The sequence below is a fragment of the Pyrgilauda ruficollis genome, unplaced genomic scaffold (genome assembly GCF_017590135.1).
Source record: "Pyrgilauda ruficollis isolate IOZ18807 unplaced genomic scaffold, ASM1759013v1 scaffold68, whole genome shotgun sequence".
Classification (NCBI taxonomy): Eukaryota; Metazoa; Chordata; class Aves; order Passeriformes; family Passeridae; genus Pyrgilauda; species Pyrgilauda ruficollis.
Window position 1 is genome coordinate 717715 of NW_024528599.1, and position 27405 is coordinate 745119.

General features: G+C 35.3%; 1 protein-coding gene across 6 annotated transcripts in view; it reads right to left on the reverse strand.

Moving 5' to 3' along the window:
* Positions 1-27405, reverse strand: part of ZNF236 (zinc finger protein 236) — a 74709-nt gene that overhangs the window by 12778 nt on the left and 34526 nt on the right. For 4 of the 6 annotated variants that reach the window (XM_041484825.1, XM_041484826.1, XM_041484823.1 and 1 more), the window contains 18 exons: positions 25735-26007; positions 23793-23996; positions 21862-22006; positions 19614-19874; positions 19113-19363; positions 18417-18518; positions 13392-13543; positions 12092-12198; positions 11846-11997; positions 11521-11733; positions 10731-11010; positions 10173-10276; positions 6074-6439; positions 3974-4119; positions 2520-2763; positions 1633-1812; positions 962-1114; positions 142-332 (listed from right to left, as the gene is read on the reverse strand). In XM_041484825.1, coding sequence (XP_041340759.1) covers positions 142-332; positions 962-1114; positions 1633-1812; positions 2520-2763; positions 3974-4119; positions 6074-6439; positions 10173-10276; positions 10731-11010; positions 11521-11733; positions 11846-11997; positions 12092-12198; positions 13392-13543; positions 18417-18518; positions 19113-19363; positions 19614-19874; positions 21862-22006; positions 23793-23996; positions 25735-26007 — 3524 coding nt within the window. The remainder of the gene's footprint in view (positions 1-141; positions 333-961; positions 1115-1632; positions 1813-2519; positions 2764-3973; positions 4120-6073; positions 6440-10172; positions 10277-10730; positions 11011-11520; positions 11734-11845; positions 11998-12091; positions 12199-13391; positions 13544-18416; positions 18519-19112; positions 19364-19613; positions 19875-21861; positions 22007-23792; positions 23997-25734; positions 26008-27405) is intronic. The other 2 variants (XM_041484824.1, XM_041484828.1) reach the window with 2 other exon arrangements.

Consider the following 27405-nt stretch of genomic DNA (forward strand, 5'->3'; position numbering starts at 1 on the left):
CACACCGTTGGCAGAGAGAAGGAAAATTAACTAAAATATCAAATATTATGTATTTACAAGACATTATTTTCTAAGCAAAAGAAATTATGTTCTGTAAGATAGAAACATAAATTTACCTGTCAGTTCAGAAAAGCATCTTACCTGTGAAGTGATATTAAGTGTAACTGCATCAAGACCACCTGACAACATTCCCTGAGTGTCAGCAAGAGTCAAAGTGACACTACCATCTCCTCCAACTCCTGATGAAGACATCACCAAATTCTGTGCAGAAACTGCAGACTGAGATATGGGTGTTGCTGGAGGAAGGTTTGCTCCCCCTGTTGTATTAAGTTCTGGAACATACGCAAAATGGTAAAAAAAAACCCCAAAAACTGTTACATACATAAACACTAAACTACAAATTTATTTTAAGTGAACTTAGTAATTTCTGTTTCCCATTGCTAGGATTTTCTATTGTGGAATCAACAAAATTGGTTAAACTGCTAATCAAGAACCTAAAGTTGTCAGTCAGATGATAAAATTTTAAAAATTACATTTAAGTGTAGCTTCATGAACACAGTGTTGCACTCACAGGTGATCTCGTGCATATACAAACATATATAGGTAGAAATTTATAAACATACTTAAAATCTCAAAATTTGAGTACTAGAGCAAATTTGTATTTTTTCACTTCTGCAGTGAAGGCACCAGATTTTGTCGTCCTCCAGTTTGTACATATAATTCTTCAATACTCCTTTAACTGCCTCAAAGTACTAATTTAAGACATGTCTTCTTGTTTTAATTTTTTCCTATTGTGTGGAATAAAGTTCATTTAAACTGACATAACAATTTAAAGTTTGTGAGAAAACACACAAAACACGAAATTCCTGAATCCTGACATGCAAGATTAGACCATTTAATTCTACTATTTACTTTTTAAACAAAGCATTATTTTCAATAAGAAAAAACGTTGTATGCATACCTGGAGCATTTAGTGAAGGGCCCTGAGAAAGAAGCTGGTCATTGCTTATAGTTAGTGTAGCACCTGTAGTCTGACTGCTGATGGTTGGTGCTGTCAGCCTTAAGCCAGTGTTCAGATCAGTGTTTCCAGAATTATGCTGAATAAGATCTTGGCCTGAATAGAAATAAGTCCTACTGTAACTGGAATTGTCTCAGCATTATTCTGCTACTGTTCTTGCAATACATCATAAAATAATAAAAATAGAAAATACAACCAAAACACAAAATTCACTTCTACACATGCAGATTTTTATGCAGCGGTTTGGCATGTTTTTAATACAGATGTGATTAAGCAAATCCAGATACTAACATACACAGAAACACCTGAGATTAGTAATATTTAGACAAATATGGATCTTACTTCTCTAGATTCAAAGCACCAACTTGATCAATCTATAAAAATCCAGCTGTTAACTGAGGCTATGAATAAAACAGCGAACCAATCTAACATGTTCTCAAGGCAAATGTGTTTGGGTTTCAAATGCGGATTTAGGGAGTATCTTCTAAAGCTGATGAATTTAAGAAAAATAAGCCATGGGAAAACTGTGGCCTGTGAAAATCCTCGTATGCCACTGTACAGGTACTTTATGAAACAGAGATCTGGTATCATTAAAGATTTTTGAAAACACAAACCAGATATTGTAAGAGTGATTTCTTGAGGACTTCCTGATGAGGTTGCAGTAGTAGAACCTGAAGCATGAGCTAGAACTTGACTCAGACTGGAATTATTTATGGTCAACATTATCTCATGCTGTCCATTTGTAGATGACACCATACCCTGTGAAGTCATGACTTGAGTAATGTCTTGTGCACCTAGATTAAAGTGGTAGAACAAAAAAAAAAAAATCATATGAACATCCTTTGGTGGAATTTTTGACATAATTTTTTGGGCAATTTAGACATTATTTTCTGAGATACTATAATTGATGCAGCCAAGGGAAGATGCTAGAACTTGCAGCAGAAAGTAAAAACTTTTTTACATTCAATTAACTCTTCTGCAGTTAAGATTTTCAGAATGACGATTCTGTATTTTGCTCAAAACTATGGAAGTTAAGTATTTTCATTATATAGAATCATAGAATGGCCTGGTTTGGAAAGGAACCTAAAGATTACATGGTTTGAACTCCCCTGTCCTGGGCAGGGAAGACTTCCACTACACAAAGCTGCTCAAAACCACAATCAACCTGGCCTTGAACACTTCCAGGGATGGGGCATCCACAGCTTCTATAGGCAATGTGTTCCAGTGCCTTACTACCTTCACAGTAAAGAATTTCTTCCTAATAGCTAATCTAAACCTATTCTCTAATTCACCTTCTGAAAAAAATAGTATTAAGAAAGGGTAACACAAAAGCTGTAAAATTTGCTGAAGATGCTCAAGCAAGAACTGCAAGTTTATTTTATTAAAATGAGATGATTGGTGGGAGTGGGGGGAGGCAGGGGTTGACATTTTCTCACTGTGAGTAATATCCTGAGTAAAATTAAGAAATTGAACGCACAATAAAACTACTGACAGTGCTTACCATTAGCGCTGGTTGTCAGCACAGACTCCTGCTCAGACAGGGACCCTATTGTCATGTTAGAAGATGATGTTACTGTAGGCTGCAAAGACAAGCCTGATATGGGCTGAATAACCACATTAGCTGGCACTGCATTTTCTGTTGCCTGGAGGGAGGGATTCTGTGGAGCCATGGTAGGATCTCCAGTCAGCTGTTGAGTAAGTAAATTACTCTGCTGTAATGTCTGCTGTAGGATGCTTGGATCGATCTGAAAAACAGGTTTTCAGCAATCAATCTGAAGTTAACAAACTGGTTAAATGAATATTCTTAATGTAAGTCCAGAATATACATATTTACTGCATACAGAGTATATACAGTACTGAAAATTTATAATTAACGATTTAAAATTTAAATTTACTTTTTATGTGTCTGTATATAGCCAGCCTCTAAAGTGACTATGTCACCAGTCTATTCAGATTCACTTTCCCTCTCTTCCTTCAGCAAAATGTTTGGGAAATCATGATCAGTTATATATCAGCATGCCTGGCCCGAGGTAAACACACTGCTGGTATTCTGTAGTGTCCTATTAGTGCATGCAATGCTTGTCACAGTCTCCAAGCCTTTGGAGCAGAGAGAAGATTGATACCAGAAATTATTTAACTTTTCAGCTCCTAAGGGTCATTAAGGTCTCATTTCACAAGCCAACAACTGTTCTCTATACTTAAAGATAAGGCATTTTCCTCTTCAGAGATATTTAGCAGCTGAGAAAAACAAAATAAAAATGTCCCCATTTTATGCTAAAAACTCCTTGAACAGAGAGACTATGAACAACTCAATGCATCTCTGCAGGTGTCCCTTCCCTGGCCTTAGGGTTGTACGTGGTGACCTCCAGAGGGCTCCCCCAACAACAATAATTCTGTGCAACTGATCAAACACACCATGTTCAAGAAAATCATTGTTTCACACATCTCAAGAACTTCTAGATGCAATCATCTCGCCTCTTTCTGTCATTCTTTTTACAAGCTCAGTGGGAATTTAAATTGTGAATTCAACCATTAAAAGCTTGCAAAGTAACAGAGTGTCTTATGTTTAGAAAAGAACACTCTGCAGTAAGTTGGGTTTGTTTCGGGGGGGGGTGGGTGGGTGCCTTTTTGGGGTTGGGTGGGAGCCTAAAGTACTTTTGAAGTGTAAAGACAAAATGCAATTAAAAGAAAAAAAAAATACATATTTTAAAGCAGTCTGTCAAAATCCCTGAGAGGATTAAAAATCCTGAAAAAAATGAAAATTAAAGAAACCAAACCAGAAACATACCCCACTGTGCAGCTATTTTTAAGTTTTCTAACATGGTACAAGTGATACAGTATGTTACTAGCTCAATCAGCTCAAGAACTCTTCCAGAATTATGTAGGCTCCTTAAACTTTCTTCAGCCCTCAAAGTGACTCTACAGAATTAAAAGCAAGGAAAGTGAGCAACTCACCTGTAATGTTATGTTGTTAATACCAGTGGCATCTATTCCAGAAATCTGAACATTTTGTCCAACCAGATTAGCAGCAAGTTGTAACTGTATTCCTTCAAGAGTGGCCAAGCTACCATCTGTCAAGGACACAGTTAAGTCACCTCCAGCTACCAAAGAAAACAGTTATATTGTAATGATTTTATTTACCATTACTGACTACCTCTTTCAGAGTACTTATTTTTATAAATTAAATCAATATAAAAGCTACATACACACACATTTATTCATTATAAGAAAGATAATTTGAAGTGCATATTTTGATTATAAAGTAATTTGACTCCTGTTTTAAAGCTTCATAAATTCCATGTGATTTAAGTATTGCTATTTAGGCACTAGCTAGTGGCTTACAAAACAAGAATCCCTCCAGAGTACCATTAGAAACCTGGAGAAATTTGGTTTCGATTTCCTTGGCAAGTGTGCTGCACCTAAACAAAGCAGCATACACAAAGGGTATTCACATTCTGACTCCGAACATACACATGAAAGTTACTGCCACACTTTGCACAGCACAGACAGTATCAAACTGTCAAAGTTCATTCTCTGTACATACATGGATGAAAATAAAGGTGCATTAACAATAGAAATCCAAAAGTCTTTAGAACTTGAAAAGGTTCAAATTTCAAAAGTTGAATAGGCCATCTCTACAAAAGGCCTTGAGAGCATATATGGAAAAAGTCATCTTGTGCTGGATGTACCTTCTTCTCCAAACATCCTGAGTGTGATCAACCAGTTTCCTTTAGTTGATGCTTCAAAAACACCTATCCTTCCCTCAGAATACTTTAGTACAATAAATCTGGTTTACAATGCATCCAAAAACTACCTGCCCTGGCCAAAACCCACATTACTAGTTTCAATTTAAGAAGGTCTCTTTTTAGGACATCTGAATAAGCTAAACACTCCACCTTACTATGTTCAAAAATCCAAGCAAATGAATCAGTCAATTTCTCATCCCAAGTTTATCACTAATTTTATCACACTATCACTGTGCCTGTCAAATAACATCAGTATCTTCTGAACATCAACAATTTGTTCATTTTGGACAACAGTTTAGATCAAATCAGATAAGCTGGAATGACTACAGTTAAATGTAAGACTGCTATAATACTCTGAATTTCTGGGCATACCTGCTAAATCATAGACATGTACTGAAAAAAAATGCCAAAGCACATAAAATCAGTGTCTCCCTTTCAGAAATGACAGACAGTCCATGACCCACAATTTAAGCAGTGCATTTAAGAGTGCCAAGGCACATCTCCAGACACCTTAACACTATTCTGCTTTTAAAATCATCCCTGTCCCAAGCACTTACACAAACACTGGGTCAGTGAGCACTTACACAAAAAATACCTGAAAAAAATTAGAAATTAGCAAGGATCATTCTCACTTTCTTGCAACATGAAGCATGTTGAGTATTCTGTGCCAGTTGGGCTCAAAGACTAGCCTGTGGCACATTTAATGTGCCAATGCAGCTGTAGTCACTGTCAATCCACTGACTGATTTCATATCTTGGGCACTCAATTATCTAACATACCTACACTACTAGTTTTTTGTATTGTTTAAGAGTTTTCTTGCTTTGTGTTGAGGTTGGGGGTCTTTTGGTTGGTTTTCTTTTAGTGTGGGTGTTTTTTTTTATTTTGGAGAAATAAGTACATATTTACTGCAGAGGATACGCACTTAAAATACACTCTTCATTATTCACATAAATAACCAGTGTAGACAGAGTAATTGTTTTACTTCTTTTCTTTTTAAATAAAACTAAGAAAGTATTACCACAAAGAATACAAGTACTCCAGCTATTTGTCATCTGCATTTTCTTCCTCTCTGCAGTGCAATACCACAGCAGAACTGAAGACACTTTTAGGTGAACTGCATATATTTTTCTTTCATTCTTAAATAAGTAAATTTCTATTTATGTCACCACTGTGCATCAAACCATGAATTCAGTAAAACTCTTACCTGTTTGGCAAGCAGTTTTTGGCAAAACTTTTCAAACTCTAATAGAAAGCAAATTTCATAACTTGATCACCACACCACCACCATCACCACCCCATCCATTTTTACCTGACACTGAAGCAGGCAGGATAGCCTGACCCACAAGTCCTTGTTGAAGTAAATTTTGATCAAACTGACTTGTCAAAACAGAGTTATTCATGATGAAAACATTAGGGTCTGTTGAGGATGAATTAAGAAGACTGACTGGTTGTAGTCCCTCGGTTGAAGTCCGGGCAACAGGCTTCCTAACTTTCTTTGTATCCGGTTTATAATGACACTGTATGTGGGTTTTTCTGCGCCCTGAAGTACGAAACCGCAAATCACAGTGTGGGCACTTGAAGGGCTTTGCTCCTGTATGCAGGCGCATGTGGACTTTTAGACTGCCTTTTGTAGAAAAAGAATTACTGCACACGTGACAACAGAAGAGCTTCTGGCCTAGAAAAGTTTCAAAATCAGAAAGATAAGTGATTAAACCCCTAAAAAGACTGAGAGGACTAAATCATCCATTTAACAAACCCCATAACAGATTCTAAACTAATTTGAACAGATTAAATTAGAAATAACTGGACTTTTATAATTTGGCCGCTTTTCAGATGAATTAAGGTTCTCAATGAAGAGCATGTTAGCGTCTTCCTTTTACTAAAACTCCATATGCTTTTAAAGCTTTCATGCAGAATCTTATTTGGTCACCTTCATGCCTCTGTCATCCTCCTCATCCCGTGTTCCTGACTAATCCAGTTATTTCAACTACACAGCTCATAAACTGGAGAAATAGAAGTATCATCTTGCCCTCTTCAGCATTTGGCTCCTATTTAATTAGCCACTCATTTCCTTTTTAATTCCAGCAGCTTTATTTTTCTGTTTCAATGCTGCCTTAATTAAGCAGTATTAACAGATTACAAGTAAGAAATTATTACTATTAAGTGAGATAACATTCTAAAACAAAGTATCAACCCACAAAGTAATCCAGAAGTACAGAAATTTAGTCTATACATATACAGACCTCTTTGTCTCTCTTTTCAGAGTGCATAACATCTGAAAAATATCCTTGGTCTCAAATAGAATTTTTAATGTACAAGTAACAGCAAACTACAGAGTTTATTTCTTGAACCATATGAACAGCTGTACAATTCACAAAAAGTATAAGTATCTGTCTGGCAGAAAACATGCCACTGCTGCTGAAAATCCACTATAACTCCTGAAATTCCCAGGCCTTCCAGCACAATATTGCTTCCTAGCTAAACAAGGAAAAGAAACCCATGCATTTGGTAAAGAAATCACAAGAGCAATATGTGCCTGTGAGTCCTGCTATTGAGTTCTAGTTTCCATTTACACATCATCAGTTACATCTCATCAATTTCCTGAACTACAATTCAACTTACTTCAAATTACAAAACCCTGGTGCACTGTTGTCACTTCCTGTTAAACAAAACTAAGTAAACCTCTGACAATGGAGAAGAAAGAGCCCAACAACATGAACCAGTGAAACAATGGTTCTGGGCTGCAGCAAAATCATCTGCCACATTCACAGTGCCACAAAGGAAGCCATCCAGCAGTCTTTCCCACTAAGTAAAAAATCCCCACCCATTGGAAGAAAGGGTGGTGGAAAAACAAGAGAGAGAGAGAGAGAGAGAGAGAAGAAAACCAACAAAAAAAAAAAGCAGGAAGGAAGAAACAGAACATCTGAAGTCCTGTTATTCAAATATGCAATGAGATTGTGAGCTGACTCCTGAGTTTTTTGTGTAAATGCTAGGAATATGTAAAGAAAAAAGAAAGATGGTTGAACTGTTTTCAGTAGTTTAGTAGTTTCGGGTGAGTGCCCACAAGGAAACTTGGAGGGAAGATGATCACAAATTCGGCTGAGAAGTCATCAAGGAATGGCGAACACTAAACTGGCACTGCTCCCAAATATAACAAAAACTAAATATGTTTTATGCCACTGACACGCCACACTACTGGTTACACAATGAACAAGTTAACAAGAGCTGTTATCTGAAACAATATATCTGAAAGAACTGTAACAGGAAACTGTAAAAGCAATGAAGACAGAAATGCAATAGTGTGTGACTTCAGTTATCCCACTTCAGCTACATCAAGATGCAGGAGTTAAGTGTTCAGACAAAGAACCATATGCCTCTCTGAGAAACTTCCAATCTTCCATTAAAGCCCCAAACTAATTCTCTGGATCAATGCTGATTACAGATGATATCAGGTAGGTTCCTATCCAGGCAACTTTCATTTACAGGTGAGGAATAGAGTAGCTTTTCAAACAGAACTATTTTTAGGGGAGTTACAGATATTAATACTGTAATTTTTTTAAATTATTCATTTAAATAAATTATGTGTCTGTCAATATAAAACCAACGAACTAGCAGGTGCAGGTATTGTCCACAGATGAAGACAGCATTCCAGAAAGCAATCTAGGCTCAAATGCAGAAAACTGCACGTTAGCTAATCTTCATCCAGCACAAGCTGGCCCAAGTTTAAAAAACACGGAAAAAAACTCCCATAAGATAAAATGAAAGACAATAGGGAAAAGATGATGTGGCTTTTGCAGTGAATATTACACCTCACAAATCTGTACGTGCTCTTTGAAGATCAGATTTCCACTGTATCTGGATTTTTGGAATTTTATGCTGGTTTTATACGAAAAGACCTTAATAAAAATGACTACCACAGGATAAAAGGGAAGAGTCTTTTCATGAACTAAAGAAAACCAGTTCTAAGACTGAACACAAACGGCTTACATGGACAATTTTCAAAAGGCTGTAAGTCAGCAGAAGAGCTCCTAAGCACCTGAGCAAGGACTCAAACCATCAAAATTGTACTATATGTAATATTAAAGAGAGAATGAATAGCAGGTTGGGAAAATCTGTTTTAGGATATTAAAATAAAAATTTACAAAGCTCCATCATATATTATCAAAATGTCTGTATAACCACAAAGAGCTAAAAAATTAAGAAGAGGAAACAATTTATTTCTCAAACAAAAATCTAGTGGGCTTATGAACAAAATTATCAAGACAGCAAAGTGACAATCAAACTTGAATCCAGGAACTTACTACTACTGACTGTACTGAAGGCCATTCCTTTTTACCCGTTTTTTCTGCATACAGAAAACAACTAGATAAAACTAATGTAAAATATTCCATTAAAGCTAGCAAGCAAAGAGATGCAATCACTTATTCAGAGTCCCACAATCTGTAAAGTGCTTGAACCTGAAGGTAACATGACACAATTCCTGCTTTGTTCCTTTCATTATCGTTACTATCTCCTACTGTCTGTCCTGATCTACACAACAATTCCATGTAACATGAGTACTATTTCTTACTAAACAACAGTAGAAAGCACAAATACAGTAAAATGAAGAAGGAGCTTCCATGACTGAAATAATAATTCATTACAGCATTAAAAGATTTCTCTCTTGGTTTTTTTGTTTTTTGTTTTTTTTTTTTTTTAAATTTTTGAAAAGAGATCATAATGAAACTTAACAAAACTGTAGACAGTTTTAGAAATTAATTAGTTCAGGACTGGGTTTATTACAGAAGTTCAATGCTAAGAAGAAAATAAGTATGAAAGACTTAGAAGGTTTTTTTTAATTAATGCAAAATCATAGCTGAAAAATACTACTATTAAAATGAGACCTCTCTCAGGAATACAAAAGCCTACCCTAAAAATCTAAACATTACAGATATTTAGGTTTACCTTCAACTTGCAAGATTCAAACAGCTGAATGCTCAAAATCTTTGTACTCTTATTTTCCAGTTTACATAGCAGTGCAAACATTAATGTTTATATGTTTTTTTTTCCTCTAACTTAATTATGTAAGATTCCCTCAACTCCACCTTCTTACTCAGGAAAACCATTTATCCTTGCAATGCTACAGAAGATCTGACACGAACATACTCAGGATGCTTACATACAGTTTTTGCACGAGCTAAGACCATGCATTAGAAGCCTACCGAAGGCTGTAACAACACGGTTTATTCACAAAGTTCTGATGTGATTCTTTGATGGTGTCACAAGTACCAAATTTCCCCTAGCACTGCCATCCACAGTTCCAAATATTAGATCACAGTGAAACATAGCATTCCTTGCAAAATCTGTACCTAAACAGCAGTCAAGAAAGCAAACAGCTTCTAAACAAAGACATGCAAAACCTTACTGACCTGTGTGTGTTTTAACATGACAATCCAGAGTGGATTTTACAGTGAAACTTTTTCCACATTCATCGCACTTATACGGCTTCTCTCCAGTATGGATACGAACATGCCTAATAATTCCAGAATACACGTACAAGTGAAATTCTACTTTTATGTCAGTTTGTATAAATATTTATTTTCTATTTTATTAATTTTATAATTAATTAAATACTTATACTAGCATTACACTAGGCAGAACAAGAAGATTTAAATATTTGCATTTTTTCAACAGATTTTTACATGTTTCTATATGCAAGTATTAGAGTAAAAAAACCCAATTTATTCTAAAACCTCACAATAATAACTTTAATACTGCAGGAAAATAAATACGAAAGAGCTGGATTAGTCGCATTCAGCATATGTAGCATTCTGAAATATTTTCAACCACTGTGAAAAAGAAAAATTTACGTAAATATTAGTCAAACTTCAACTTGGGCATAAAGAGTTACATGAAACTGTTATTCCCAAAGTTTCTGGTGAACTCTTCAGCAAATTAAAAACATATGAACATTTTCCATTCCTCACCTGACTAAATCACTGGGTTTTTTAAAGCTTTTGGGACAATAACTGCAACAGTTGGCATATTTGGGCTCTGCTTCCAGTTCTGCTTGCTTATCTTTCATCTCACTAATTCTGTCTTTCTCGGCAGCCGACTGGACAAGAACTTTTTCTGAAACAGTGGCACTTTCTTGAGGCCTAATCTTTGCCAGTTCTGCTGTCTCTTCTTCTGTAAAAGTTATGACACCAGGACGAGATTTTCTGGAAGTTCTTTCAGAGCTTTCATCATCATCTTCAACACATGCAACTATTAAGCAAAAAAACCAAACCAAAACAAAAACCACATTTCTGTTTAGTTTAATCTTTCATCTGAAATTACAAAAAATAGAAGGGCTTGTTATTAAACATACAGCCACTACATTTTGTGCTTGGACTTGCACTATTATGGACTTCAATCTCTTTTAGACATCTAACTACTCATGTCTGTACTTAATTTTAAAAAAAAGCTGGATTTATGATTCTTATCTTCATAATAACTAACACAGGTTAAGTAATACGGGACAGAAGATCTACTTTAGTGACATATTAAAATAGTTATGTCACATACAATACCTTTACTGCACTGGACAGATCCTGGAAAACTAGTTTATTTAAACAATTCAGATAACAGAGTGACTTCAGCAGCTCTAAATAGCAGACATTATCCATGCTGGAAGCTTATTTTGTACCATTACCATTACAGCATTCATGTAATCCACCAAAACATCTGTATTTCTTATGTAGTAAGGACTGTAAAAGTAAAAATGAAATCATTTACCTCCTCCTCCTGTATCTGTAGCTGCTACTACAGTTGAGGAGACTGCCTGATGTTTTTTCATATGTTTTTTGCAGTGAACAGTTGTTCGAAAGCTTTCATCACAGAATGGGCACTTGTAGGGCTTCATGCTCATGTGAGTTGCCATGTGCCTGGTAAGGCTGCCATTAGTGGTGAAGGAAGTATTGCAAATGCTACAGCTGAATGCTTTAACTCCTTAAAGTAACAGAAACAAGTAAGTAGCATGCTATTTAAGTTTACTCACACAGGACATTTACAAAACCCAAACATGGATTAAGCTAATATAAAGCTGGTATAATCTGCTTACCTGTATGAGTCTTCTCATGCGACTTAAGAACTCCCGAGGAAACAAAACCACGGCCGCAGAGCTGGCATTTATAAGGTTTCTCACCAGTATGTGATCGTACATGTTGTTTCAAATGGCTGGATTTCTTAAAGCCTTTGTTGCAATATTCACATCTATTAGAAGAATATAGTTTTCATTCGTTTCATGTAATTATTACCCATAAAAGATTCAGGAAATTCTGTGACAAATGCTAGAAGTGTAACATACCTATATGAACGCCTACTTTGATCTTCATTATCCTCAAGAAAATGAGGCCTTTGGGTGTGCAATTCAAGTTCTTCCTGTGGTGACTGGTCTTGCATCAAGCGAGTAGTCTAAAAATCAAAGCCTCAAGTGAATTTCAGTAACACAATATTTAAATATAGTCTCACAAATAGGCAAGAAAAAAATTACAGCATTTACAGTCAACACAAGTAATTAAATTTATGCTTTCATACATTTTGATAGGAAATTAAGAGTGCAGTGTAATACCTCACTCTTCCATATTGAGAAGGCAGGCATAAAAATGTTCGGCTATTGAACTGGAATAAACAGACAACATAATGCACTTACACTTCCCTGAATCTCCACAAAAATGTATCTAAATTGTCCAGATTTTCTAGTGTTTGAAGAGTTAAATTTAAAACTAGATCAGCCATTTTAAACACTGAGTAAGCAGCAAAACATAGTGCTGCTGACAAACTTCACTACTTTTTGAACATTCCTGTAAGAAAAAGCAACAACAGAATAATACTTGAGAAAAAGAAATTTCAAAATTGAAGACAAGGAAATTCCAAAGCCTGTAGGGGGAAATGACTCAACCTCTTCCAGATCCTAAAACCCACATCTGTCATCTCTGTTGTCATCTCTGACAACATTTGCACTTTGCAAACAAGCTTCAAGGGACAGCAACTCATAGAGATCATCATGGTAAATACATGACAACAGATTGTCTTCATTCTAGGTACTTCTAATGTCATAAAAGTTATGTTTAAACTGTATTTTTAGCAATTGAGTCCTTTTGCAAATTTAACTAAATGAGAAACATGCAAAAACATGATACACTGCAATATGCAAGCTCCATGAATGATCACTTAAAGATTTATAATGCTTTTTTTAATTGCTTGATCATATATGTCTATAGACATATATGATTTATATATGATATATATGACCATATATGATATATATATATATGATAGATTTAATAATTAGGAAAGAATATAATGAAATCATGTTAAATTATTTCAAAACATTACATCCTCTCCTTAGTTTTAAACTCACAATCCAAGTTTATAGTATTTTTTTAAGTCTAGAGCATCAAAGGATACACTTCCTTTTCAGAAACTATAGGCAAAGCACTTATCCTCTCCTCACCTTTCTATCTTCCAGTTGTTAAACATAAGCAATCTAGAGAAGAAATCCTGAAACTTTTCTGACTTCTCGTTTTACCTAATCACCAATGAAGCGGTGCAAGGAAGTCCAGCTGAACACAGAACAATTAATCCTGCCTTCAAGTAGTACTTACTACGTTAATAGTGTCTGTATTTGGAACCTGAAGAAGGGCTGGTGGATGATAACTCGTTGAAAGAGCCTGAGATTCAAGCGTGCTTGAATCCTGCAGCTGTTGTACAGCTGGAAATTGAGTCTGTTGATTGTAGCTGTCATTCACAGTAAAACCTGCCAGAAATTAAACAGTCATAAACCTGTAAAATACACTGATTTGGACTTTGAATAACACCACACTTTTCTGGTGACTACCTTCAAAAGAGAATAAGTAGCATTATCACACAGTAATAGCTGTAACTCTTCACTGTTGAGCATCAAAACACACACAAGTTTCTGGCATCTACATAATAGGCATAACAGGGTTACTTACCATTAGCTGGAATTCTATTGGAAAATCTCCTCCACAGAAAAACACTGTTTGAAGTTCCTTCAGGGTGTCACAATTACCTTAGAGCCATTGAAATTTTGAATTTCTTGTATGTAAGCATGCATGTGTCAAACAGGTGGACCCATCTCCCTTTATCCACGTTGGAACCACGCTCCCTTAACTACACTGGAAGCCGATCACAAGGATGCAAAGCTCAGTGGGGAGGATGGCGGGTGAGTGGAGGAGATGACCCAATAGGAGAACTCCAGTTTCTGATAAAGTAACCCCATTTTCTCCTACTTTGGATCTCCTCCACATAGCCCCACTCTTTAGATAATAGTAAAGTAGAGCCTCTCAAAGGCAAACTGCAAAGTGAAAAATAAACACATTTTTATTCACATTTCCGGTATAAAACCCTGAAATTTTTATTTGGTTTTGTTCTCCTGAAATAGCAGATGTTAATAATCTTTTCTAAATGAATGAATGAAATGATAGCACCAATGATTGAGAGCCAGGGAAATACAGCTCAGATTGCAGTGGTTTTTGATGCTATTAGAGATGTCCTTATATCAGTCCTTTTAAATCTTAATACTTCCAGTATTAAAAAATAACCCACAATGTCACGTGGAAAAAATTAAACCATAGGTATCAGTAATTAACATATGGGCAACAATTTCAGTACTTCTGTGCAGTTTGCCTTTAGTGGACAAAAAGGGTGAAGATTATGAACACAGGGTAGAAACAAATCCACATCAGATGATCACAGCATCAAAGGCCAAAAAGCAATGCTTAAAGAATGTTTTTGAGCAACAGTAAAACAAAAAACATGGATCTGTTGAGTTTAAGCAGAAATGTTCCCAAGAGACATTTTCCACAGCAGAAGAATATTGTAATCAGTAGAGGAAAAAAAACTCTTTGTATGCTACTGCTTCCACCATAGAATGAAAACTCACAAACGTAAACAAATCTTGAAAGCATTATTAATCAGGTCATAACTAGTCACCAAACTTAATGCTGAAACTTGCATATTATTTTCTCTCCTAGAAGTACCACAAGAGTACAAGAAAAAAAGATCCTAAAATCTGGACCTTGTACTGCAATTGGCCTTTGTGAAATGACAAAAAAGTCTGAAGAAAGCAATGAAAACTTCTGCATTGATAAGACGGCTGCTAATTTCTACTTCTCAAATTAATTTAGAAGTATCTTTACAGAAAAACGATGTTCCCACTACATGGGATGAGAATACAAAAAAGCAAGACTCAAGAAACTGAAGCAAAGTGATGTCACTTACATGCCCTACATAAAAAAAAAAACACCTACTAAATATACTATGTTAAACCCTGAAACTTCTTTTTTAATCAGCAGGTATATTTTACCAGCTAAGAAGGAAAAAAGAAGTTACTGTACTATGACCTATTTCATTTCACAATGTTTGAATGAATTATTGAGATTCTGAAAAATTTCCCAGGATCATACAATAAAATGCCCAGGAAGAGCACTGAATGTAGAGGTATTTGAGGACAAACTGAAGAAAGAAATGCTACTTCTGAAAGTACTTAGGGAATAAATACAAACCAAAGCTGTAACAAGAATTTACATGATGCATCCCCAATTTGCTCAATTCCTAGCATAAGGGTCAATTTCCTTTCAAAATGTAATAAAGATCTGACAGTTTTGAGCACTCTAAAGGCATTTGCTACTGCCATACTATTTCTACAGAGCAGCACTAAAAAAACCCCATACCACCAAACACCAGAACCCAGACACTCAGTCTGAGAAAGAAATTTCACAACCTTTATTTTCTGCTCTTGTTTTCATCACTGTATGTTGTTTTCCAGAAGCTTTTGATCAATCTTAAAAGAACAGAGAGTATCTCAAGCTCTGTATAACAAGTGGAGCCTCTTACTACAAAGTTCTCTAAACTTGGAATTGGATTTGGTGTTTTTCAGTACAAGTAATCATTTGTATAACTTGGGGTTTTTTTGGCTTCAGTACATCATTCAACCTTTAATCTTCTATATTAACAAACACAGCAAGAAACAGAATATTCTGGAAATCATTTTACTCATAGAAAGATGTGACTTGCATGTGAGAATGAGAAAACAACAGTATGATAGTTTGTAGTAAATATAATATTTAATTCAGAAGAAATTTCACATCTTTCCTGACAGATTTTTAAAATTCTAACACTATAAACATTGACATGAACATATGCATCTCATCAGGGATCAGTGACTATCAATTACTTGCTCTGCAGGTTTGTTTCTTAGGCAAAGGCAACCAGCCGGACAGTACTGACTGCAAATATGTGTAAACAGTTACTGAAAGATCAGAATTCTAAATCCTGAGATTGCAGATCAGCTTCTTAGGAAAGCAAATAGCATTCTGGTGGCCAGGGTATGTTTGTATGGACTGTAGAACCAACAGCATTTGGACTTCTGGTTTTTCAAAATCATTTGCCTATCACCACTATTTGAACTATCATCCAACCATGCTTACAGGGACACTTTAAAGGAAGTAATGGTGATATAATTTATATGAAAACACATTTGGTGACAGGTGATATTCAGTAACCCAAAGAACAGTTTCAGATAAAAGACACATTTTTTGTTCTGACTTCACTTTAAAGTCTTCAAATGAAGAAGAACATACTACAAAGAACTTAAGTCCTTTTCATCAGCCTCCAAATCTAGCTCAAATGAATCATTTGATACTGTAGCACCTCATAGGATCTGCACTTCTTCACAAGTCTGAACATATGAAGAAAATAATCTATCTGAATAAACAAGAAATTCAACAGAAGTATTACAAACAAACCTGAAAGAAGAAGAAACAAAGTTCTGCCAGGTCTATGCAGACCTAGAGATTACCCTCATTTGTCTAAAATGCAAAGTTGGGGGTTTTCCCTCAAAAAAAGAAAAATCAAACAACCTATCAAAGATTTTTTTACAACTCCTACATAATTTTTATTAATAAACACTGAAGCAAAATATCTAATCAAGAATACAGCCTATAAATATAAAGAATAAAAAGACAGTGTTTTAAGCTTGAATGTTCTGCCTAGCTGATAGGAAAAAGGAATTAGGAGCATGAAGCACAGATGCAGACATAGGGAGAGGGTCGACCAATTTAACGCATGCATCCGCGCAAATGCTTACCTACCTGAAATTCAAAAATTTTGAAGGGCTCCAGGATCTTCAAGGAAACTTCAAAGAGTTGGGAATCTGTGGATGAGATTCCAAGTAGAATAGGAGACGTCTTATACAAATGAGACTTTAAAATGCCCACACCACACATGTTCTGTTTCTCTGAACCAATTTTACAACATATTGGTGATCAATCTAGATTTCTGATGAAAGAATTTTTTTTGTGGATTCTAGGAGTCTTTCCCCTCCCCAAGAAATCATTTGATATTTATGTAACACAGAAGATACACATACACAGAAACTGAAGTTTAAATAAGATCACAAAACAAGTGTTACTTATTGGGTTTATAAATTCTAAGGAGCCATTAAAAAATACCAAACAATAAACACCACCACTCTTCAGAATAATGTAGAACAAAAGGCTGCTTTTTTCCCCGTAGTGTCTTCTCATTCATTTGAAAAACTGTAAAAGTCAACCAATGAAAATAATCATAGTATTTTAAGAGGATCTGGATCAGTCTTGTTTTATAAAGGTGAAGACTTTAATTTTATTTTCTTTACACGCAAAGCAGAACAACCTAGAGAATTAAAATTGGCAAATTATACTATTTCTTCACAGTGTGATACAACTCACCACAGTCAATTAAGTTTTTACAAATGATACTATACCATTAAAAGGGAATGAAACTAAGAACAGAGAAGTTTGTGCACGTAGAATACAAATTACTGGTTATCAGCTACAGAAAGTTATTTCCTGGAGTCAAAAACAAGGAGATCAAGGGATAAGCCAGCAATGTTTCCAAATCAAAACAAATGAAAACCCCTTCAACATTCTCAACCTCAGCAACAGCCCCCCTGCCAGAAAACTCAAAACAACCACCAAGAAAACCCCAAAACAAAATTAGTAGCTTCATATTATGTAACAATTCAAGAAATCCAGCTGTGAAAAGCAAAAAAAACCAGTAATTTCTTCACTATTTGCAGGCTACACACACTTACACATATTCCTCTGTATTTTAGGGGGAAAAATAGTTTCCAAGTGCTTACAATCTCTTAGTCTGCTAGTCCCTTTGCTCTATATAATATAAAAAGAAACTGCTGTGGAAAGTATGATTTTAAGTGACGTATTTTGCGCTTTTTCCAAAATGAGTCCCAGTAGCTACTCACTCAAATCTTAAAACTATGTTTCTGATCATCTCAGGTTATGAGCATATACACAAAGGGAGAAACCTGTGCCAACTGCCTACTGCCACAGCAAGTACAAACACAATCAAGAAAAGAATATTATATGCTTGACTGTAAAACCCATACTGTAATGACTAGACATCAGCTCATAAAAGCAAAAAAAAAAAAAATTAGGTATTCATAATATTCTACCAAGTATAGCTTCAGAATGGTAATTTGTTCCCCAAGTTCTCTGCATTGCAGTAACTTTGAATGCAGATGCCCACTTTAAATATGTCTTATCATAGCTATGCTGTAAAGCCAGATTTATAAAAACTACTTTTTACCTCCTTTATTTATTACTAACCTTGTGATAAGCTCTGTTGATCAAATGGCTGCTGTGTTATAGTCTGTTGCTCAAACTGAGTGATGTTTTCCTGTAAAGCATGCTGGGATGTCACAAATCTATCTGAAATGGGGAAAGGAAGGAGGGGAAAGCGGGAAAGAAAAGGGAAAAATATCAAGAAATTAAATGTATATTTCAATTGTTTCAAACCCCCCATATTTTACAGTCATCCAAATTTTTGCATTAAAAATAAACTAAGCAATTATTAGCAGAACAGGTATTTAAATCTTTGTTTATAGTACATTTTATTTATATTCCCCTGCTGTACTTCATTGCACCATGAAAAAGAGCAAAGCAAAACCAAAATATTTTGTTCCACTATTACAAATAAAATAAGAACATGGAACATTCACCTCAAACCACAGGTATTACTTTCTAAGTAGACTATAAAGCAGTGCTTTTTAATAATAAGAGAACTAACATGATAAGGGTTTGTGGATGGATCATTTTTTGTATATTTGTTTAGTAGTTTTGCTTGTGACAACTAAAGGTGCAATAGTAAACGTAAACACAAATGAATGAAAATGTACTATATACTTTAAGTATATAGTAAGTAGCCTTTACTCCATGTATTTTTGTAGTTCCTGTCAAGCAACAATTATTTGAGAAACTGAAAACCTACCTCATTATAAACCTCATCATATTTCAAATACTCACCCTCATCTTGCTCTAAAGGCTGATCAGCCAATTCTTGTTCTAGTGCTGTTTCTTCTGTGCCTACTACTGGCTGCTGGTCTAACTCTAAAATAGCTTGCTGATCTGTTGCAACAGTTTCTGACTGCTGTAGCTCATCACTTTGAATCTCCACCTGCATTTGTGTAGAAACATGAATGCTCTGCTGATGTACTGTAGAATCATCTACTGAAGAAGACTGCTGATTCTGCTGAAGTTGCTGTGCAAGTTCATATCTACAAAGTAAGGTTAGAAAGTCTTTATGGTTTCAGTTGGACATTTATCCTCTTTATATGAACAATTTTTTATTTGTACTGTACACCACAATTTACCATACCTGCAAAGGTACCTAAGGTTTGCTAACTATAAGTAAAAATTCTTATTCAAACATATACAGCTGCTACAGAGCAAAGCTGCCTTTCCAAGTATCTTTAAGGAATGCTGCTGAACTACAGTGGAAGACTTACACAAAAATTGCAAGCATACCTGTGAGTCTTCATGTGTTTTTTACAGTTGAGTGATGTTTTGAATGTTTTTTGACAGTAGGGACACATATATGGTCGAAGGTCATTATGGATCCCCATGTGCCGCCTGAGGCTACCACCAGTAGTGAAGGCCCCGTTGCAGACAACGCACTTGAAAGCTTTCAATCCAGTGTGTGTTCTAATGTGTGCTTTCAGAACTCCAGCTGACACAAAACCTCTTCCACACTGAGAGCACTTAAATGGCTTTTCACCTGTATGAGACCTTTTTAAGAGAAAGCAGAAGTTAACATAGATTCAAACATACGATTTACGAAGTTGTTAAAGGACTCAGTTTTAAAATGAGCGAGATAAACCAAACAAAGGTGAAAGCTGTATGGACGGAAGAGGTCCCAATTAGGAAAAGCCAGAAATTAAATTTTATTAAGTCATAAACAACCTGGCAGGGCTAAAAACAATACTATCTGAGTAGTTTTAGTTATGTTGTACAGTCCAATCTCCTTTTCTGATCATACTTTGTTTCCACCACAATATTTGGGTTTAACTTTTCCATTCCAGATGGTGCAGTAGTTCTTCAGACTAGTATATTATCACTCACATGTATTTTCCTCAATTCAGCTAACAAACTGTCCACAAAAGTTTGGAGAAAAAGACATGGTTCTCCTTATATATACTACCACTACATTTAACAACAAAACTCTTGGGACGGAAGGAAGACAGACAGAAGGAAAAGTTAGGAAATGAAATGAAATGCAACAAGAATTTTAAGGGGTACAACTGTAGCATCTCAGAAGAGAGGTAGAAAGAAGGCAACGGGAATGCTAGGAAATGGAAGATAAAAGAAGCAAGATTTAATAAAGTCAGGAAAAGTCAGGGACAGCTTATGATTACAGTAACCTTGGAAGGCTATAACCACCACATCAGACACCATAACAAAGTATACGACAGACATTAAGATTACTCTTTTGCTACCAATACACATGATAAAAATTAACAGTAGGGTATCCTGACCTTCCTTGGTGTGTCTGGGGGATTATTTGACACACTATTCACAGTCACTGCTCTACTGAAAATACACCTACTACAGATATCCCTCTTTTTCAGACATTTACGAAGAGCAAATATGTAAAAAGAAAAAAGTTTCTAATTTCTCCACAACTCTTAAACAAAGCCAGACTTCACTCAGTACTCTGTTGAAAGATCAAAGAAACACAACTACAGGTGATTGGTACCCACATCCTATTTTTGCATTTTCAGTATAATTCAAAATTATTTCCATTTAAATCAATCCATCTGGAATGTATCTACAGAAGACAATGAGAAATCTAGGTATGATATTACAAAAGAAAAAATGGGATATTGTAAAGCTTCCCTTCCTCCTGTTAAGACAGCATATAAAACCCAAGAACCATTTCAAGGCAATGTGAGAACTTAAAAATACAGAACTTGATTTTTAAGCAGCACAGAGCTTACACTGCAGAAACAAGCAGATTGACACCTGTTGTATGGACTCTTCCCTTAAATTCCAGTAACCATCTTTAGTGGGGTTTTTTCACATTTCTTCTTCCAGTTGTTTATAGTTTTTAAGTCAGAGAGCACTGTTTCATACCTTGACTAAATGTTAAATCTCATTGCTTGTAAAACTGCAACGTGATCTAACTTTGAAGCTACTCTTAATTTTAAAACAAAACTGGATTAGTTACCTCTACTGGTTCTTCTACAACCTAAATTTTTTTTATGACTCCATGACTGTGGTTCTAACAAGCACTGACTACACAGAACTTGAACTGAGCTTCAAGGAACAAAATGATCCCCAGCAACATTTACTCGATTACAATGTAAGCTCCAATTCTGTTAGTTTTTCTATACAGAACAAAAGGCAAATTTCTGTCTCAAAATATAGGAGTTACATACAAAGCAGGTAATCTGGAGTACGCAATTACAAAATTACTATAAGAATTCACAAACAATGCTTGTTATTTTCTATACACAGTTTTGGAAGAAAGAATCCAAGTGCCAGCAAACTAAACCGCACATTGAACACAACCACTTATACTGCTAGAACTGCACATAGCCATGAGTTAATCTAAAGAGTCCACCAACTCTACAAGAAAAAAAAAAATCAATTCTCACTGGTTCAGTGTTTAAGAGATGGTAAAAAAATGTCTTTTCTGTGAATACTATATAAATTTTACGTCTTTCCACAAATCTGTTATGGCATACATTTCCTTTCTTGATTGTATTTATTTTACCTGATGTGTTGTTTAAGATGACAGGATTTTTTATAGGCTCGATGGCAATAGTAGCATTTGTATGGTCTCTCTGCATTATTCACAAAATTACTGTTAAAATAATTTTGGAAGACCTGGCTATTCCTTGGGATTGGCTGGATAAGACCTGCATACATAAACACATACACAAATAGGAAAAATTGATTGGTAAAGTTATTCCAAAGATGCAATAGTCTGAAGAGCTAGTATTTGAAAAGAAAGCATGACTAAACTTGTAGTATCCAAAAATATAAAGAAAATGTGCATGTTTTCAGCATTTGCTTAAAATCATGCATACAACATTACAGATATTATACTGTACGTGGTATTTTAATGGTAAGTTCTTGTTTTACCCACAGGTCCACCTGTTACTACAGTAGCAGTCTTGTCCAAAATAAGCATTAACTTTTTCTAAACTTGACAGTTATGAATTCATTGCTGATCCAATAATATCTTCTCCTTCCAACCTCGACCTTAGCAAATGATATTTAATCAGTGTATATCAAGTATTATCAGGTATAGAAATTGACAAATATTTAATATGTCCTTTGGGAAAAGCATTGAAACAGACAGAGAACAATTCGCAGACTTTTTTTTCATAGGCTTTTAGAAAAATTAAGACTATTACAGAAAGCAAAGTATATATCAACAAAAGTGCCAATCAAAGATTAACATTATTACAAAGTAACATTATTAGGTTCTTGACACCTCTAAAAGAGCTATTATATTTTTTGGGGAGGAAAGGAGTAAAAGTGCGGAAATATTGAGAGAGAGTTGAAAAAACATGTCACATCTTCTAGATAAACAGCAGAACATATTTTTACATTGAACATTCTAATATCAGCAGAGTTCATGTGCTGTCAGCATCCATAGGAAACAACTTCTATAGTATTTTTTAATTAATATTAATCTTTTTCCAAAAATCAGACTTTCACGGCACAGATATTAATTTAATTGAAGTGGAGCTTCTCTTCAAAATCGAGAAATGGGATTATACTTGCTTCTGGGTTTCACTCAAGAAAGAAATACTGTGTGATCTGCCTGAAGCTGTCAGCTAAGTTTTGTTTGCACCCCAAAAATTTAAGTTTCTTCTATGTGATACCAAAATAACCCCTATTCTTACTTTCAGTAACTCCAGGATGCAGTGAAAGCAAGAGGATGTTTAAAGAGTGATAAAAATTTTATTGATATAAGATAAAGGTATTACCAATGTAAGGTTCCACCATAAAAATGACTGCACAATAGACAAAGTCAGGGGTTAGCAGACTGTTCAATCCAACAACAGAGTAAACACCTCACCCACTACATTGACCTCTACTGGACAACAACATATTTTTTTGTACAACTTCTCCCACAAAGTGGTTTAACATGATCTTGTAACAATATTTATACAACAGAATTAAAATAACTGGATGAATTCGCCAAAGCAGGTTCCAGAATTAAGCTGCCCTTTTTCTGAAATATGACCACGATTACTACTAATTAAGTTGAGGTCACAATTAAAACACATACTTTAAAATCATGTAACAGACTGACTCATTCATATCTGTAATCTTTATTACAAACGTTGATTGAGACACGATCACCTTGAGAAGACTCTTGGTCATGAATTGTCATCTCCTCTATACCAACGGTCTAATAATATTCAAATTTAACTCCCAACATAAAAATGCACATGGCTTCTTACTGGAAAGGATTATACAATTTAACTGTAAATAAAAAATACTGTTCTTATTAATTCTAGTGCAAGCAAGCTATAAAATACAGTACTTTGCTGAAGTTTGTTTTTGATGACTTATTTCAACGTGCATCTTTACAAGTGAACTCTGAATGTTTTTCCTTGATTAAAATGCAACCTCTATATTCCACTGAAACCCAGATTTCAAGAGAGTATGGATTTACTCGCTCTTTACCTAAATCAGTTATGAGTATGGGCTCTTGCAAAGGGATGTCTGGTACTGGACCACTTGACTTTCCTACTCGAACTTTTGTGGGTTTACGTTGGTGTCTCAGTTTTCTTAGCTCCGTATGTTTAAAATGTGAAGTGATATGAGTTTTCCGATGGCCTGATGTTCTGAACTTCTTGTCACAGTGAGGACAAGCAAAAGGCCTAACACCTGCAAAAGTGAAAAAAAAAAACCCCTTAAAATTTTATTTCCATCAACCTAGATATGTAGCTTTAGAATACTGATTCTCTTTTCTGTACTGTTTTTTTTTTTTTGCTTTCTCTCATGGTGTTTATTGTAACACAGGTTTTCAAAACAGATCCATAAAACTCAATCAAATTAACAACTAATCTGCTGAATGGCTATTTGACTGAAACACGTCACTTGAAGCAAGTTTGTTATCAAGAAATGGGATGATGCAAAAGTGACAACAAATTTCAAGTTTCAGAAGCTGTCCTAAGAATTGCACGTGGCAGGTTGAAGTCTTTCCAAAACAAACTTTTAAAAAACTGTGAGAAAAAGGAATCAGCAAACACAGAGAAGTATGTTATATAACAGGATAAAAGAGAGGGAACAGGGATGTAACTAAGTAAAACAAAATCTAGATCCGTCTCTGAAAACATCAACTCTGATGGCAGTCAAAAAAGCATGCCAACAGAAGTATTAAAGAAAGACTTTTTTTAATGTAAATTCCAGTAGAAATATCTCCTTGAGAGATATTTCCTAGAGAACTTGGTACGTAAGAGACAGGCAAAGCTGAACAACTTTCTGGTTTTGTTCAAGGGGAAATCTTGAAGGCTAGGAAACATGACTGGCTATTATGAAGACAGCTTTTATCAAGTTCAATCACAAGCAGAAAAAATGTAGAAGAATGAACCATTCTTCACAATGCAATAAATGAAACATTATCTGAAACTACAGAGCAGTTCCATAAACACTGGACTACCTGTTTTCCAAGCCACCTAGTGCTTCTGCCACTCTGAATTAATCTGAATGCTTGTATGAAGTAAGCCTGACTTTAACAGAAAAAAAATACTGGTTTAAAAGTTTACAAAAAAAAGAAGTGCAAGACTTTCTGCGGATGAACCAACATTAGTATTTCATGGATAAAATACATAAAACTATAAAACCCATTGGATCCCAGATGCACCTAAGCCAATAAATGATACTTTTGCAGAAGGCAATTATATAAACAGTAATTAAAGGGAAGAGCAGCACATTTATCTTGTTGAAACTTTATTTACCTGAACAAACAAAGAAAGAACTTGGAAAACAACCAGATAACTGCCAAAAGCAGAAAACTCATTGCTGTTTATGCAAAGGATAATTCAATCACATACAAAGATTTTGAAGACATCATATGTAAACAAACACTATATGATCAGAGGTGTTCTAGGATATTCACTGTAAGATGCTGAAAACAGGTAAGCTCGTGAAAACATGACGCAAAACTGCAATGTAGAAGATAAAATGGGACGCAGCCAGTCCTGAGTTTTACAGTAAAATTATAAAAAAGTGTGGGGAGGAGGAGGAGGGAAGATCAAGAGCAAATATTAAAGATGACTGGGGATAAGTAAAACCAGAATTCAAATTGCAAGAGTATGACTCTTCAGAAAGCACAATTCATAAGTGATATTAGAAAGGAACAACAGCTGACTCATAATCAGAAAATTAAATGTCAATGTTTTTTGTAAGAGCCCAAAGTTTCAAAGCCATGAAACACTAGAAAGTTATGACAAAAAATGACACTCACTCATCACTCATGTGTACAACACTAAAATGATACATTCTCTGATTGACACTAACAATGACATGGCAGACATGTCTACAGCTTACACATTTCACAGTCTTTACTCATTCAAGGTCCCACCCACATCACAGAATATACAAAACCATCTCTAGGCCTTACCTGTATGCAGGCGAATGTGAACTTTTAAACTCCCTGAGGTGGAAAAGCTTTTCATACAAAATTGGCACTTAAAAGCTTTAATGCCAGTGTGTGTTTTTATGTGTGCTGTTAGAGTGCTCTTCACGGCAAAGGCGCGGAAGCACTGGGGACACTTGTATGGCTTCTCATGGGTGTGAATGCGAATGTGGCGCACTAAATCGCTTGGTTTTTTAAATTCTTTGGAGCAATATGGACAAACATGCCACCTGATTCCATTTTCTTCACGTATAGAACCTGAAACAAGGAATACCAAAATGAATGCTTTTTAAACCTTCTAACAATTCTTGAAAAATCCCACTACATTGATACTATTGTACAAAACAATCAGACCACAAAAACACTTTGTGAAATAGATGCCATCACAACACACTTCATAGGAGCTTAACTTCTTTATCAGATATATTCTACTTCATGAAAATGGTGATGGGCTGTAACGACAAAAAAAAAACACCCCAAGAGAATCCTGTAGAAATTGTGTTACTTGAATTTCAATGCCACTTAGAAATGTAGAATGCAGTTGTAAATGCAACATACCAGTTAACTTATAAATAACATATCTAACACAAAATTATCCAACAATGACTGTAAATCCTCAACCACAAGCACACCAGATTATTTTACATACTTAACACTTACCTAACTGGAGGAGATACTTTGCTTGACTCTCTCTCTTGCAAATTCAGACTTAAATTACATTTTGTAAACTTGGAAGAAAAACTGTGCAAGTCCTTCTAACAGATTAACAATTTAAGGCTACTTTTTTTACAAAAGTTGCTTTATGATCCAAGAACCCTAAGGTCTATCCTAAGGCAACAGGACATTTTTTTCCTCAACAAAAAATGAAACAACCCCCTACTAAAACCTATCAGAGTTTTTTATTCATATATGTTGTTCAATATCAGATTGTTTGCTCATTTAAATCAGTAAACCTAGTGTTTTTCCCTATCAACACACTGAAGTCATGCTACTTTATCAAAAACAAAAAGTGGTTGTGTTTGACTCTACAGCAGTGAACTTTTATTTTTATTTGCAGTCACAGCTAGAGAGTTGTTGCTGTTAAACACAAGTAACAAAATAATTATACACCAGAGGAAAAATTGAATGTTATTTTTTATCACAGCTATACTGAAGAAGACAAGTTTTTACTTTAGATTAATTTCCCCATCCCTTGCAAAAGAAAAAGCAACATCATTGTACCTAGGCAGATATTACAGTCACAGATCAAAGGCTGCATTAAAGCACTGTATATCCCAGGCTGGCTGCTGAAGTAGGAAGGCCTTACTTGCAACAAACAGTTTCTAGCAGCCATAAAGCTCAAGCAACCTTGAAACTGAAGTTGCATTTAAGCAACTTAAGCAACAGAGACAAAATGCAGGCTTGCATATACACAACACAGTACAGAGGCAGAATAACAACATGTATTTATGGCGACAATGTCATATCAGTACTGTGATTCCAGAGACAGGTGACATAAAGAATTATTCATAAGGCCAGCCTTTGTCCTTCCCTACATGAATCAGACAAGATCTGCAATACTGCCCTTATGTCTCTGTAAGGCCTCGCTTCCAAAGGGGAAGAATACTCCTTGCAAGAACTCTACTCTGGGACACACAAGCAAAACCCAGTCCTTGT